Source organism: Corvus brachyrhynchos, unplaced genomic scaffold (genome assembly GCF_000691975.1).
Source record: "Corvus brachyrhynchos isolate BGI_N302 unplaced genomic scaffold, ASM69197v1 scaffold37, whole genome shotgun sequence".
NCBI lineage: Eukaryota > Metazoa > Chordata > Aves > Passeriformes > Corvidae > Corvus > Corvus brachyrhynchos.
This window is the reverse complement of record NW_008239289.1, coordinates 1,020,768-1,035,028: the sequence shown is the minus strand read 5'-3', so window position 1 is coordinate 1,035,028 and position 14,261 is coordinate 1,020,768. Positions and strand designations below refer to the sequence as shown.

Below are 14,261 nucleotides of genomic sequence, written 5' to 3'. Positions count from 1 at the left end.
GAGTGAAACCTCCAAGTCTGAAGATGGTATCAGGCTCCTCTGGCAAGTTGGATGCATTGCTAATGGCTAAAAACTTGGAAAATACTTCACAAAACTGAATGAAGGGCAAAAGAATGGCATGAGCTTCAAGGTCAGCTTCTTTTTTAAAAAAAAAGGCATAAAAGGAAGACCTGGGGAGCTATAGGCTGGTCAGTCTCACCTCTGCCTGCTAAGATTATGGAGCAGACCCTCCTGGAAACTATGCTAAGGCACATGGAAAACAGAGAGGCAACTGGTGACAGCCAACATGCCTTCAGTAAGAGCAAATCATGCCTGAAAAATCTGGTAGCTTTCTATAAGATGGTTATAGAAATGTTTGGTAAGGAAAGATTGACTGACATCATGTAGCTGGACTTCTGCAAAGCATCTGACACTGTCTTACACAACATCCTTGTCTCTAAAATGGAAAGACATGGATTTGATAGGGGCACCCCGCAGTGGATAAGGAATTGGATGGATAGTTGCACTTCAAGCATTGTGGTCACTGTCTTGATGTCCATGTGAACACCAGTGATGAACGGTGTTCCTCAGGGGTCTGTATTGGGACCAATATTATTTAACATCTTTGTTAGGAACATTGACAAATGGATTAAGTGCACACTCAGCAAGTTATTAGATCACTAAGATTAGCTTTAAACAAATATAGGAAAGTACTATTTTACACATCAGTCAGAACACTTATGGAACTGGTTGCCATAGAAGACTGTTACAGAAACCAGGAGAATCAGATTCAGGAAAAAAGAACCTAAAAGGACAAAATCATAAACAAGTCCAGTCCACAAATGAGCATTACCAGAGCAGGGCAGGTATGTGCTCTAACATCTTTTATACAGCAACTGCAGATGCTGAGGGAATGCATGAGAAGAGATTGCAGAAAATAACTGGTTTGCCCTTCAGAGACAGCATTCCCTTTTGCAATGAATGGCTGAACAGAGCACTTAAATGTATCAGTGATTATACCCCATAGGGCATTTCTGTTCTTAGATGCATAATCCCATTTACATTTCCTCTAATGTTGTACAGAACGTAGCTGAGTATGTGCAATGAACTGGTGTTTCACTTCAGGATGCAAGACTAAAAATCCATAGAGGTAAGACAGCAGTTTAGACCTTGAGCAGACTTTCACACCATCTTCAGCACTCTTTAATTTCAAACTATCGTCAGCTACTGCATTTTTAAAAGTTGAGTAAATGTCTAAATTAGCAGAATCAACAATGTAAGTTCACAAATATCTAATGTGTAGTGGAACAGCCACTTCATCCAACATGATGTTAGTAGCTTTTTTTTTTACTTAGTTACAGACAAGTGCAAATGATTTTTAATGACAGCTTTTAACATAAATAGATACTAAACAATAGTTAGGTTTTTCCATCCACCTTACAAGTGAGCATAATTCATGATTTCACTACTTTATATGTTGGAGAATGGTTAGAGGATCAGGGACATGGATCATTGATAAAGGGTACAAATCAATAACAGAACTGTACAAGCAAAGGCCTGCAAGAGAAACAGGCCTGAGAACCAAAAGGGAGCTTTTAGGAGGTACAGTCCTGTGCTGATAAGATATACTGACCATGAGAAGGGAGGAAGATTTTTGATCTCTCAAGTCAAAACATAAATAATAGAAGCTTGCCAAATGTAGTCTTTCATCTAACCCAATTATGTAGAAGTAAGAATGCTCTTTTGTAAGTTTAAACTAATTAAAGAACTGATAAGCTTGTACTCAATACTATATAAGCGCCTCTGTATTGCCAATAAACGAAGCTTGCATTACCAATCACACTGACTGTCTGCATGGCTTCCCCCGCCAGAAAGTCAGCATTTACAGACATGAAGTCTTTAAAAGAGCTTTGTCTTAAATAGAAAACAAAATTAAAGGATGAGTTTTAAGTTTAGACATTTCATAAGAGGAAGAGCAGCAAAACCCATTTAGCCATTCATTTGCTGCAAGAAGAAAGTCACTGAATGTTGGATGTGGCTATTCAGGTAGAGAGGTATTCTCTTGGATGTAAAACAGGACATTGTTCTCATACATGTGTGCTTACAAAAAGTAATGCTGTGACATTCTTGCCTTGTTTTTGATAGAAATTGTATGATTCTGTGAACTTGACAAAATTGTGTCTTGCTAGGAGAAACATAATTCTGGTAGTAGAAGCTATTAAATAAATAAAAATAAAATTGCATCCATGAGTGCTTTTCACAGCACACAGTTATTCAGCTCTGCTGAGTATTTAGATTCTCGTTGACTACTCCCTTCCTGTAAAATGAAGTGGAGAGTCAACACTGATACCTTAAATTAACAGTTCTACAGCAACACCATCCACCACTGCCAAAACAGGTACTGATACATTTTAATTTAAGTTCAGGAAATAATCTGCAGCACACAGACGTTTTGTTTCAGCATTACTATCCTAATCTTTCCTAAACAAACCTGAGGAAAAAAAGTTACACACAGATGCCAGTACTATACTCACTTTCGTCTCATGGGACAATCTTTCATGAAATGGCCAATTTTACCACAAGTTCTGCAGCATCTATCATTTGGTGCCAATTCTCCTTCGGTTAGTATCTCAGGATCAAAAAAGTACTCCTATAGAAGAAATCACATTAATAATTTAAAAATCATTTAAATAATTTAAAAATGAAAATACAAACACTTGGAAATCAAGACAGATACAAAAGTGTTAAAACAGCAGTAAGAGTTACAGAAAAGAATAAACTTGGGGTCTGTAGCTGAACCCTGAAAGACCTAATGAATTAACTGGCCACTGACCTCTTTTTTGACAGGCAGCCTACTAACCACCAGGTGTGCATACTCTTTTACAAAAACTGCAGTTTTAAGAAATGCTAAGCTGGTTTTGATTCGGATTAAAATACATAAATCTGTACAATGAAACTCTGACTTGACTAGTCTTCTGTATACCAACATATTTTACACGCAAATGACATTAAAATGGTACTCAGCAGTAACTCCCATGAAGACTTTTAGAGTAGTGTGGCAATTTAAGAGAAAGAGCTTAAAGTGAGTGTAACCATACTACTGCAAAGGCTAAGTTTTATGCCAAAGAGCACACACATACTCCTCTTAGAAGGAACTTACCATTTTTGATGGGTATTCTTTAGGAAATATTTTTACAGGGGTACCAAATACCCTTCTGCCATTGATAAAAGCCTTCATTATAAAATTTGTCACTGTGGAAGAAAAAAAAAACTCAAACTGAAATCATCATCTAAATATCAAACCAGAATGTAAAATAAGATCCAAGACAAGGTCTTCACTTTGTAACTGAAATTGTTAACAGATGACTTACTTTTTCTTGACAATCCAGCTCCAAGATTGTGGTTCAAATCAAAGGGATCTGTAGAAGAAAACATGACAGGCATGCCTCAGTGTGCAGGCAAGAGAGTAGAATTCTTTCCATGAAAATGAAATGGCCAGAAAACAGTTTACAGAACATTTCTAAAATATGTCACTGAATTTTCTCTGTCAGCAATCACAGTGATACTTAACAGCATAATCATACACAAAGTTAAATTTATTAAGTAAATATGGGCTCAGCTAAACTTAGTATTTTTGAAAAACCTCAATGGCATTATAGTTAATTTCTTCGCCAAATATTACCACAGGCCTAGGCCCTAGGGTATATCACCGTGTCCTGCAGCCGTAGGGAGGAGGAGTAGAGAAGATCCAGCAGGCAGGAATTGTGCAGCAAGATTGATTGATTTAATTATTTTACAAACCCTTTTATAGACTTTTTTCTTCATAGTCTAATTGGACAAAGGATCAGCCACCCCTTGGGGTGATTGGCTAAAATCCTAAAACATCCATTGTCAAAATATTTTTCTACTATACCATAAAGAAGATTTTTCAAGGTTGCAGGTGGCTTGGTTGTTTACATACCCTGCTACCTCTTCTGTGAGAGAGAAAAGTCTCTCATGGGCTTAGAAAATACCAAGAAAATCCTTGCTAGCAGCATTTTTGTATCTACAGCCAAAAGATTTTGTTAAATTTGTTTTTCTGCCTTTTACTTCATAATAAAAAATATGAGGTTTGCTATGCAAAAAAAACCCCAAACCCTTATGAATAATTTTTAGCACTACTGAAACTCAATGGCAATTTTGTGATGATTTCAAAACATGAGCAAGTAACAATTTATAATCTAGTAATAGAAAATAAATAAGCCTTGTGAAAAAGCAAAATTTTCATGCTAAAGAAGTTCTGTATATTCCTGTACTTCCTATGCTTTTACCTTCAATTACAATATATTTGGAGGTCCACTGCTTCTTGAAAGTTGTAAGCAGACTTTTTCTCCTAATGCAGATGACATGCTCTTTAAAATCAGATTCTTCTGTGTAGAATCGGAGAAGTCCCAGCCACAGTTGCCCAACAGACTCAGTGTTTTTCCCATAGTCTGGCCAAACAACTGACTAAAATGACAAAAATATTGTTACATCCAGTATTACATTAAGCAGAATGATTTTCATAATTTCCATAATATATTTTCATGATTTATTTTATACAGAAAAACAATGAAGTTACACTAGAATACTTCCTTTCATAATTGGTATTGATAATCCAATATTGGTTTTAAATGGTATATTTTTTATCCTATTAACAACAAAAGCAGACAATTAATAGAACTTTTGGCATTAGGTTTTGCCTCTTAAAAAAAAATTATTAATTCACTTCATGAGTTGTATAAAACAAAATTATTCAATGGAATTAACCAGATATGACCAGATATACAAGTGATAAGAGTTATCTTCACCCAGAGTGACATAAAGAACAATTAATCATCCTTAACACCTTAAAATAATTTTCTGATCTATTTTGTCAGATTTTGGAGTTTATTTTTTCACAGATGAATTACAACCAACCATATTCTAAAAGCTTTACAACACAGGAATGGGATTTTCAAAACAGCAGCTACTCCACTTCCATTCCTGTATTTGCTCTGGGATAGAGTTAATTTTGTTCTTAGTAGCTGGTATAGTCTGTGTTGCGGATTTAGTCTAAGAATAATGTTGGTAACATTGATAAACCACTGATATTTTAGTTGCTGCTCAGCAACTAAAGGTCCCTAAGTCAAGGACTTTGCAGTTTCCCATGCTCTGGCAGGTGCACAAGAAGCTGGGAGGGAGCAGTACCAGGACAGCTGACCTGAACTGCCCAAAGGGATATTCCATACCACAGAACGTCATGCCCAGTATATAAACTGGGGGGAACTGGCCAGGAGGTACTGACTGCTGCTGAGGGATGGGCTGGGCATCAGTCAGCAGCTGCTGAGCAGTTGTATTGGGCCTTTCTTGTTTCTCTTGGCTTTTAGTCCTCTCTCTCTCTTTTAATTACCACCATTACTACTACTACTGCTACTACTATTATTATTATCATCATTGTAATAATTAGAAGTATGAGGATTATTATTTTATTTTGTTTCAATTAATAAAGTGTTTTTATTTCAACCCACAAATGTTACTTTTGTTTTTCTTTTTTTTTTTTTATTCGCCTTCCTACCAGGGAGGGGGCAGGGGGAATGAGAGAGTGGCTGTGCGGTGCTAAGTTGCCAGCTGGGGTTAAACCACAATATTCAACCTTTGTATTTGGGAACAATGTCTTTAGAAGGAATTTCTATTTATTTGCCAAGCTACAGGTAACACCTTTTCCAATTAGTCTGATTTACTCACCAACTCCTCTATCTTATCAAAGAAATATACATTCCAGCCATCAACTAAAATTTCAGGCTTTTTTGGTTCTTTGTAGATCTGAAAGAATAATATTAGAACTCATTAGAAGAGCCTTTCATATTCAGCACTGACATTCTTCTGATCAATACTGCATACAGTTACTTGTTTCTTTCTGATATACTTTACCTCTTGAAGAACAGGGATGACTGGTGGATTTCTCTGTTGAAGAAAATAAAGCACCATAAGAGTATATGCATAAGATGACAGGCTACCTCGAGATGCATCTCCAATGTCACACATCTAGAAAAAGAAACATGATTTTTATCTTTCATGGTGATCATTCCTTGCTGCAGGAGCTACTGCTTCTAGAATGTCTGAAATACACTTACCTTTGTAAAGACTTTCATTGTGTAACACAGATATTTTACTCTAGGATCAATAGCTGCATATGATGACAGAAGTCTGGTGTTATGCAAGGCCTACAGAAATAAGGAAGTAATGTAGAAAATAAAGGAGCTCTGAAGTTACGAAGGCAATAAGCTGAAAACATGAAAAACAAAAACTCAAGAAATGCATATGTGAAGCCCTACATAGTAGGAATATATATTGAGAAAGGAAGCATTCAACAATGAGGTTATCACTTCTCTGTTAAAAGCCGATCAACTTCCTTAATCTGTGTGGAAGTGGTACAAAGCAGCATTCACAGAACAATACTTCAAAACAAGAAGCATTAATCTCCTACTATGGTTTCAAAGTATTTGTTAGAAGGTAATTACTTGAACCAAGAGATTTCAGTCTGGATCTGTAAGAGCTGCCAACGGACATATAGAGATGCACAACTTCAAGGAGAGAACTTTCACACTTAGTGGTTGAGGTATCTTCCTCAAGACTCCCTGTGAGCTCACAAAAAAATCTTCAGAAAGTTTAAAAATTGTCTCTAAGACTTAACTTTTCTTTGCTGTTTCAAGCAACAGGGTTTTGAAGTTTAGAGACATTGAAATAAACAAAACCTGTTTTTAAAATGTTTGGCCAAGAACACGTGAATTGTTTGGGGTTTTTTTTGTTAATTCTAATATGTTACAGTTCAGGCAAGCTGGGTTCAAAACCACTATTTTCAGGTCTCAAGGCTAGGCAAGAGCCATGATGCTAAGTGGAGTGTGAAAAAGCTCATTTAAGAAAGACTTAAAATACTTAAACACTATTTCTTACTATTACTGAAGAACTAATAAATTTTCTTAGGAAAATGACAACTCTAAAGTCACAACTGTGCAGCTGACTCCACTCATAGTCAAACAAGCAAAACGAAAAAGGTGTCTTTGAAATATAAAACTGTGAATATAAAACTGTAATTGGAAACAGTTGATTATTGAATCTCATCCAAACAATCAGTTCAGTCTCAAGAAACAGATCCTCAGTTTTTTGTTACACAACATAAAATAAAAAAGGAGATAACCTTACCAGAGTATTATATAAACTGATGTCTACTTCAAGACCACTTCTGACATGGAAAAATTTGACAATTGGGACTTTAGCAGTTGTTATAGGCAAGACATTTCTTAAACCTAGGATGAAATGTTTTATTACTAAATGGCTACAATACAGTCCTACACAGTATCAAATAACTTCCAACTGCAGCAAAAAGGCTACAAATTAAATCTTAGTTGACACCAAGTTTGTATTTCAGTTATGGTTTAACAGGGATTTTAGCCATTTGTCAAACATGATCAGTCTGCTAAATATAATTTATCTAAATGTATGTTTAGCCCCCTCAAAAAATGAAGATCAGTCTAAATAAGAGTATAAAATCTCTTTATAGAGAATTAAGCTTAAGAGAAAAATGATGGTTCATTACAATTCATGGGAGATACACCAAAATGAGCACTATAAAATTCATGATTTCTTGTAGAAAAAGCAGGATTCACATTGCAGACTCGTATCAGAGTATCTTTTACTATCAACTTACTGTGCACTGAACATACAAATACATAATTACTAAATTGAAGCCTCAAGTCTTAGTAAATATACTATCTGTCCAGTTCAGATGTGGTCCTGTAACATTATAACCTCGAAGATCTACATATACAAACAAAAATGAATCCAAATGTTCACAATATTTAACCTCACTCTTACCAACATAAGGTCTTTGATATATTTGTATCTTAACGACTTTCATCTACAGTGCCCCAGAACGTTGTCACTACAGCAAATGAAGTAACAAAACCAGAATCACTTATTTTAATTTTCCAGAAAGTTACCTGACTGTTTCTTGAGAACTTTTGCTAAATCTTCAATAATTCTGATGCAGTCAAGTCCCTAAGACATTAAGAAAAAAAGCTGAAAGATGTATCTGCTGCAAGTATTTTAGGCAAACCTTTTATTATGTGCCATTAAGCTTAAAGCTGTATAACTGAATGTTTCATACAGAATTATGTGAATACAAGAAATTGTTTCAAAATAGCACATGTAAAATCAACAGTTGATAATGAAAACTTTTAAAAAACTGATATTAGGCATGAAAGGAGACTGATGTGCTCTGCCATTTTGTTCCCATTCCTAGTTTTTTATGCAATAAAAAATGTTACTTATCTGCACTAATAAAGCTAGAAATGCAGAATTCAGGAGAAAACTGGCTACTTTATTCTTAGACACATGCCTAAACCAACAGAAAACACCCCAAAATAATCTTAGTGATGCCTTAGTATTTTCTTCTGATATTAAAAGCTTTTACAAAATAATTAATTTGTTACACTAGATACACAATATAAGAAAATTTTGCATTTATTCAACCATAAAACCAAAGTCTTCTCAACCTACCTCAGCAGTTTCCAGACCATCTATTGTCATACAGATATCAAGATCACTTTGTTTGAAGCCAAAGCCATTTTTTGAAGAGCCAAACAAATCCAGCTTGGTTCCTGTAAGGCATGTATTATATTACAGCCATATACCAACAAAGAACCTCAAATTATATATACACAGAATCTCAAATTTTATGTAGCTTCAAACCTCTGCATGTCTTCTAATACAGGCATGAAAACATTATTACATTTCTGTGGTACATGAAAATTTTCTGATCCACTTTGCTTACGAGAAAAGAATCTCTACTACTATTGGTTCAAGTAAGCAGTCTGACAAATCCAGAAACAAGTTACTTTCCAGTAGTGAAAGCATCAGCAGTTAGGTTCAAGCTGACATCTGATTAAAAAAATGCTTTGTACAGAGATTCTCATGGTAAGGGATATACCTAGCTTCAGCCAAAAAAATCTTTTTCTAATTTTAAAAGATCATGAACTGAAGTCCAGGTGTTACAGGTAAGAACTCCAGAAACAAACAAAGGAAAAAAATCAAACACCAAGGTTCTGCAAATAGGCCAGATGTTCTGCCTACGCTTTAAAATATTCCAAGCTCAGTAAGTTTCAGTAGGAAGTACTACAAAAAACTTGTTGCTTGCAAGAGCAGTTACAAAAATAAGTCTAATTAATAAATACACTTAAAATAACAAATATAAAACTATTCCACTTCTGCTTTGTTTTTTTCTTAACTTGCCATTGTTCCTTCCTGCTAATATGTACTATATATGAATAAATAAAAAATCACAAATTTAAAAAAGGCTTAAAAGACTTAGAACAAAAAATAATGTAGTGAAATATTGGAATGCTGAGCAACAATATGGGCTAAACATTCAAAACTAAAGTGTTTATTATACTGAAATGATGTTTTCTTGGAAAACATTCAAGTATGAACAATGAAAAGTATAAATATGAAGTTAAAATGGCTTAATTACCTGGGAAATCCTGTCTAATGAAGATTTCCAAGCTTTGTCTTATATATTCCCGAGCCTGACCCTCTACTATATTTGGAGCAAAATCATCTTTAAAAAAAAAAAAGAAAAAAAGACAAGAATTTAGGCAACTGTTGTGTAGAAAGAGCAAACAGCAAAGACACATGTGAAGGAAAGAAAGCAAGGATGAGGTAGAAGAGAAATACCTGTTCAAAGAAAAACATTAATTAGACAAATAATGCATTTTGTCTGGTCAGAAATGGCGAGAGAGAAAGGAGGAAAGTTGGGTCACTCTGAAAAGAACAAAAGTGGAGAAGTGTTACAATAGAACACTGAAGTCTTTGTTTACAAAAAAACACAAGTTAAGGAACAGTTAACATAATTCAAATCAGCCAAATATAAAAGGATCAGTCAAAAACTCCACCCAAAATTAGACTCTCAGAAAATATATTTTCCTGTATGAGTAATCAACCAGCCAGTTGGAAGACAAATCTGAACACTTTCTGGTTCTCTAGATACAAATTATTCAGCAGTTCTATTAAAGCCATTACCATTAAGCCAAATCTAAGAGTTGGAGGCAATGTAGCAAATAAACTGTCACCTTATAACACCATTAGTCTGTGGGTATTTCATTATTTTTTTCTGATTCTTTTTCTACGGCACAACAATATTCAAAGGAAAAAACTTACGGTAACATTGGACACAAACTTGATCTAGAATATCTGAAAACTTGGGTGTCAGGGGTGGCAGTGGGTCAAGCTCAATTTTCTTGAAGTCTTCTGGACAATCATTCTTTAAATGACCTTCCCGTTTGCACAAGCTACATACTACTGTAGGAGACTGCATAAACAAAAAGCAAGATCAGTTTTAAAAACTGTAGTACTTTAATGAATTTGAGCAACACTTTCATATAACTTCTAACAGAACATAAGCAATATGTTTATGTTCTGATACAGCTTGCTTACCTTGCCCTTTGTAAAAGCTTGTTTACTGAACTGATAAAAAAGTTCAGATTCTAAGCACTGTTCTACTGCTGTGTTCTCTTCAGAATGGCTTCCCTTCTCAGTAAGATATTCTTGACTCAAATTGTTCCTTAGAGGTCCAGCTACATTTTCTTCGAAGTGTTTGTTCTCATATTTACTGGGGATGGAAAAATCATCTTGTTCCTCTGACAGTGCATCATCATCTCCAGATCCAGTATATGTGTTATCTAGTTCACCTCCAGCTCTAATGGTAATACTGCATTCTCTCTGATTGACAAGACTTGGTGCTTCCTCCTCTTCCTCTTCATCATCTGAGTTAATCATTTGGGATATCTGACTCTGTGCTGAACACAGGAATTTTTGTGGGGATTCATCCAGTTCATCAGTACCTTCAGTGCTACTATCCTCATCAATGTCAATCTTATCATCTGTTATACCGCTGCACTCCAACCCAAATTCATCACTCTCTGTAAGTGCAGTGTTTCGAAAACCTTCTAAGTCTGAAGTACTACATGTCTCTACTTCGTGCTCATTCACTGTAACAGGGAGATCTCCACTGTCACTGTCTTCATCGACTGACTGCTCAGCAGCCAAAATACTATTCCACCGTGTTTTTTGTTGTTCATGTTCTTCCTCTTCCTCCTCTTCTTCATCTTCATTTTCACTCTCTGTCTCTTCACAACTAGGTTTAAAATCCTCATTATCTCCAGAAATAATCGCCTCAATTATACAGTCTGAGTCTTCATGGGTAATTCCCAGATGACTTATATCATCAGCCAATTCCTCTTCTGTGAAACTTTCTGAGCCATCACACAGTCTTGAAGGATCAATTTTATGTTCTTTGGGCATACGTGTAGCCTCTGTTATGCAATCTTCTACTATGGATGTGTTTGTTCTACTATCTAAGTTTTGCAAGTCAGAATCTTCATGCTTTATAGCATCTTTTCCATGGTCCAGCATTTGGGATTTCTCCTCACTTGCATTTGAAGAGGATATTTTGCTCCATTTTGCACTTTTTTTGTGAGGCAAAGCGAAATACTTGTAAGTTGCTCTCAGGCAGTGAAGAACATACTCATACACCAGCTGGCTGTTTAGAGTTCTTGCCACATTCCTTTTGACTGAATATGGGTCTAGAAGAAAGAAGAAGTGAGCCAGCAGTGAAAGAGTTAACTTTTTTAAAAAAGAATACACTTACATCCTTACAGAGTTCGAATTGCTAGCTACTCTTAAACATTGTGTAAGGACACAAGATCTACGAATTGTGCTGAAGACACAATTCTGCTGAAATTTTAAGTTCACTTAATTATTTCTGATAATGTTGAAAATAACACCCAATAGAAATATTAAACTGATTTTTTAAAAAAAATATTCTACTATAATCAGTCCAATATTCAAAATTTCTAAGATGTAACACAGTATCAATAGCCAAGTCACCACCTTATAAAAATTAAAGTTATAGCTCTTTGAAGTTTGTTGAGACATATTTAGATACCTTCCACAGCAATGCGCTTTTTAGGCCAGTCCTTTGATTCACGAGACACTGGTTCTTTGAGTCGTATGCTAATAACCAAATCAGCCATATTGAACTCCAAAGCATAGAAACGAAGCAGTTCAAGCCAGAGCTGACCAACGGGTGCTGAACACTGCTGACTTAAATCAAATACTAAGGGAACCTGTCAATTACAGAAGAAAACCTTAAATAGCATTTAGTTGACAGGCGTTTAGCTGTTACACTTCCTTCATTTTATCTGTAACCTAGTATGACAGAACTTATCATTGCTTCTCTACTCCTGCAATTGCAATAAAAACTGCAATTAAAAAGGTGGAAGAGATTGTATAAAACTTGAAAATGAAAAGCTGCAGCAATGGTAAAGACTAGCATCAATAATTAATAACAATTGCTTCTTTAAGTGTTTATGCCATAATTTATAAATTTCAAAGAAAGAAATGTATCTCATCTAACAGGACAGAATGGATTATACAGCCTATTTTTTAGCAAAGTCTAGGCTGAATTGTTAACTGGCACAACATGCAATCACATACTGATACTGTTTCTTACAAAGTTGTTATAACAGAAATAATTTGTAAGAACAGTTCAAAGCAAAGAGGAAATATTTTTCATACGCTTAATCTCCTTCCAAGAGAAAACTGCTCCAACTCTGTAAACTACATTATCCCTGGTAGATTAAAATTCAGGGTCTTATCAAAGAGTTTGAAATTGTATCTATTTTCCTGCCAGCTCCTTAGTGCCAAGAGCTAAGCACAACAGACCTTGAAGCAAGCAGTCATGCAATCTCTTAGTTCAGCTCATGGTTTTGAAACATAAACACAAAACTGAAATTTTGTTCTTCTAAGAACAGCAATGACTGCTAGACTACTACAGAAATAAATATATAAAAGTTCAGACCTTGCCTCTTCTAGGGGAAGTTTCTTGTGGCAAATCAGAATCATCAGCGGGGTTATGCTCCCAAACCACAGCATCATTCTTGACTTCTCTCAGATGAAAATTAGTTGATTTGTTTAATGAGAATCCTCCAATCTAGAGGAAATAAAAAAAAAAACCACCATAGAACATCATGTGAACTTTAAATTTTAGTCCTCACATCACAGTAGAACAAAGTTTAAAAACACCTGTTCCAGGTCTAGAATATGTCCCAACCTTTTTCTCTATCTTCTCCCCAAACTTCTCTGCAAAAAACTCTCAATGGTCTTGGAAGGGTGTGCTTGTGTCCACACTCAGGAAATATGGACAGTGAGGTGGACTGAAAACTGGATGAATGGCAGATCCCAGAAGGTTGTAATCAGTGGCACAGGGTCTAAACATGGGCTTGTCCCAAGTGGTATCCCCCACGGGTCAATACTGGGCCCAGTGTTGTTAAATTTGTTCAGCAATGACTCAGAGGGACAGATGCCTCCTCAGCAGGTCCAGATGACACAAAGCTGGAAGCAGTGGCCAATACCCCAGGATGCAGCCTTGACAGGGTAGGGAGATGGGCAGAGAAGAACTGTCTGAAGTTCAACAAAAGGAAAAGCAGGGTCCTTCATTCCAATGGGGAGGAATAACCCAAAGTGCCAGCACAGGCTTGGGCTGATCTGCTGGGAAGCAGCTCTGAGGAGGACCTGGGGGTTCTGGTGCACAACAAGCTGCCCATGAACCAGCAGTGTGCCCTGGGGGCCAAGAAGGCCAATGGTGTCCTGGGGTGCATTAGGAGGAGCATTGCCAGCAGGACAAGGGGGGTGATCCTGTCCCTCTACTGTGCCCTGGTGAGGCACATCTGGAGTGCTGTGTCCAGTTCTGGGCGCCTCAGTGCAAGGGAGACACGGAGCTCCTGAAGTGGGTCCAGCAAAGGGCGACAAAGATAATTAAAGGACTAGAGCACTTCTCTTACGAGGAAAGGCTGAGGGAGCTGGGCTTGTTCAGCCTTGAAAAGTGGCAACTCAGAGAGGACCTCATCCATATCTGAGTATCTGAAGGGAGGGTGTCAAGAGGACAGATCCAGGTGGTGCCAAGCAACAGGACAAGAGGCAATGGGCCTCAGTTTGGGTCTGACTGAGGTAAAGCTTGCAGCCCTCCCAGTGCTGTGCTTTGGATCAGTAGCTGGAAGAGTACTGGTAACAGACCAGTGTTTTGGGTACTGCTGAGCAGCTTTGCCCCTCTGACATTCCTTCCCCCCACCAAAGGGGATGGGAGTGGGCAAGAGCCTGGGAGGAGATACAACCAGGCCAGCTGACCCAAATCAGTCAAATTCCATACCATATCACATCAGCTCAGA

At 36.6% G+C, this 14,261-nt stretch overlaps 1 protein-coding gene across 2 annotated transcripts in view; it reads right to left on the bottom strand.

The window, feature by feature from the left end:
• Positions 1–14,261, bottom strand: part of ZCCHC6 (zinc finger CCHC-type containing 6) — a 34,338-nt gene that overhangs the window by 5,604 nt on the left and 14,473 nt on the right. For both annotated transcript variants that reach the window (XM_008638417.2, XM_017740459.1), the window contains 15 exons: positions 12,896–13,027; positions 11,981–12,161; positions 10,471–11,618; positions 10,195–10,345; positions 9,509–9,595; positions 8,539–8,639; positions 7,980–8,037; positions 7,183–7,286; positions 6,114–6,203; positions 5,911–6,024; positions 5,725–5,802; positions 4,290–4,467; positions 3,351–3,398; positions 3,140–3,231; positions 2,514–2,629 (listed from right to left, as the gene is read on the bottom strand). In XM_008638417.2, the coding sequence (XP_008636639.1) occupies positions 2,514–2,629; positions 3,140–3,231; positions 3,351–3,398; positions 4,290–4,467; positions 5,725–5,802; positions 5,911–6,024; positions 6,114–6,203; positions 7,183–7,286; positions 7,980–8,037; positions 8,539–8,639; positions 9,509–9,595; positions 10,195–10,345; positions 10,471–11,618; positions 11,981–12,161; positions 12,896–13,027 (2,678 nt within the window). The remainder of the gene's footprint in view (positions 1–2,513; positions 2,630–3,139; positions 3,232–3,350; positions 3,399–4,289; positions 4,468–5,724; positions 5,803–5,910; positions 6,025–6,113; positions 6,204–7,182; positions 7,287–7,979; positions 8,038–8,538; positions 8,640–9,508; positions 9,596–10,194; positions 10,346–10,470; positions 11,619–11,980; positions 12,162–12,895; positions 13,028–14,261) is intronic.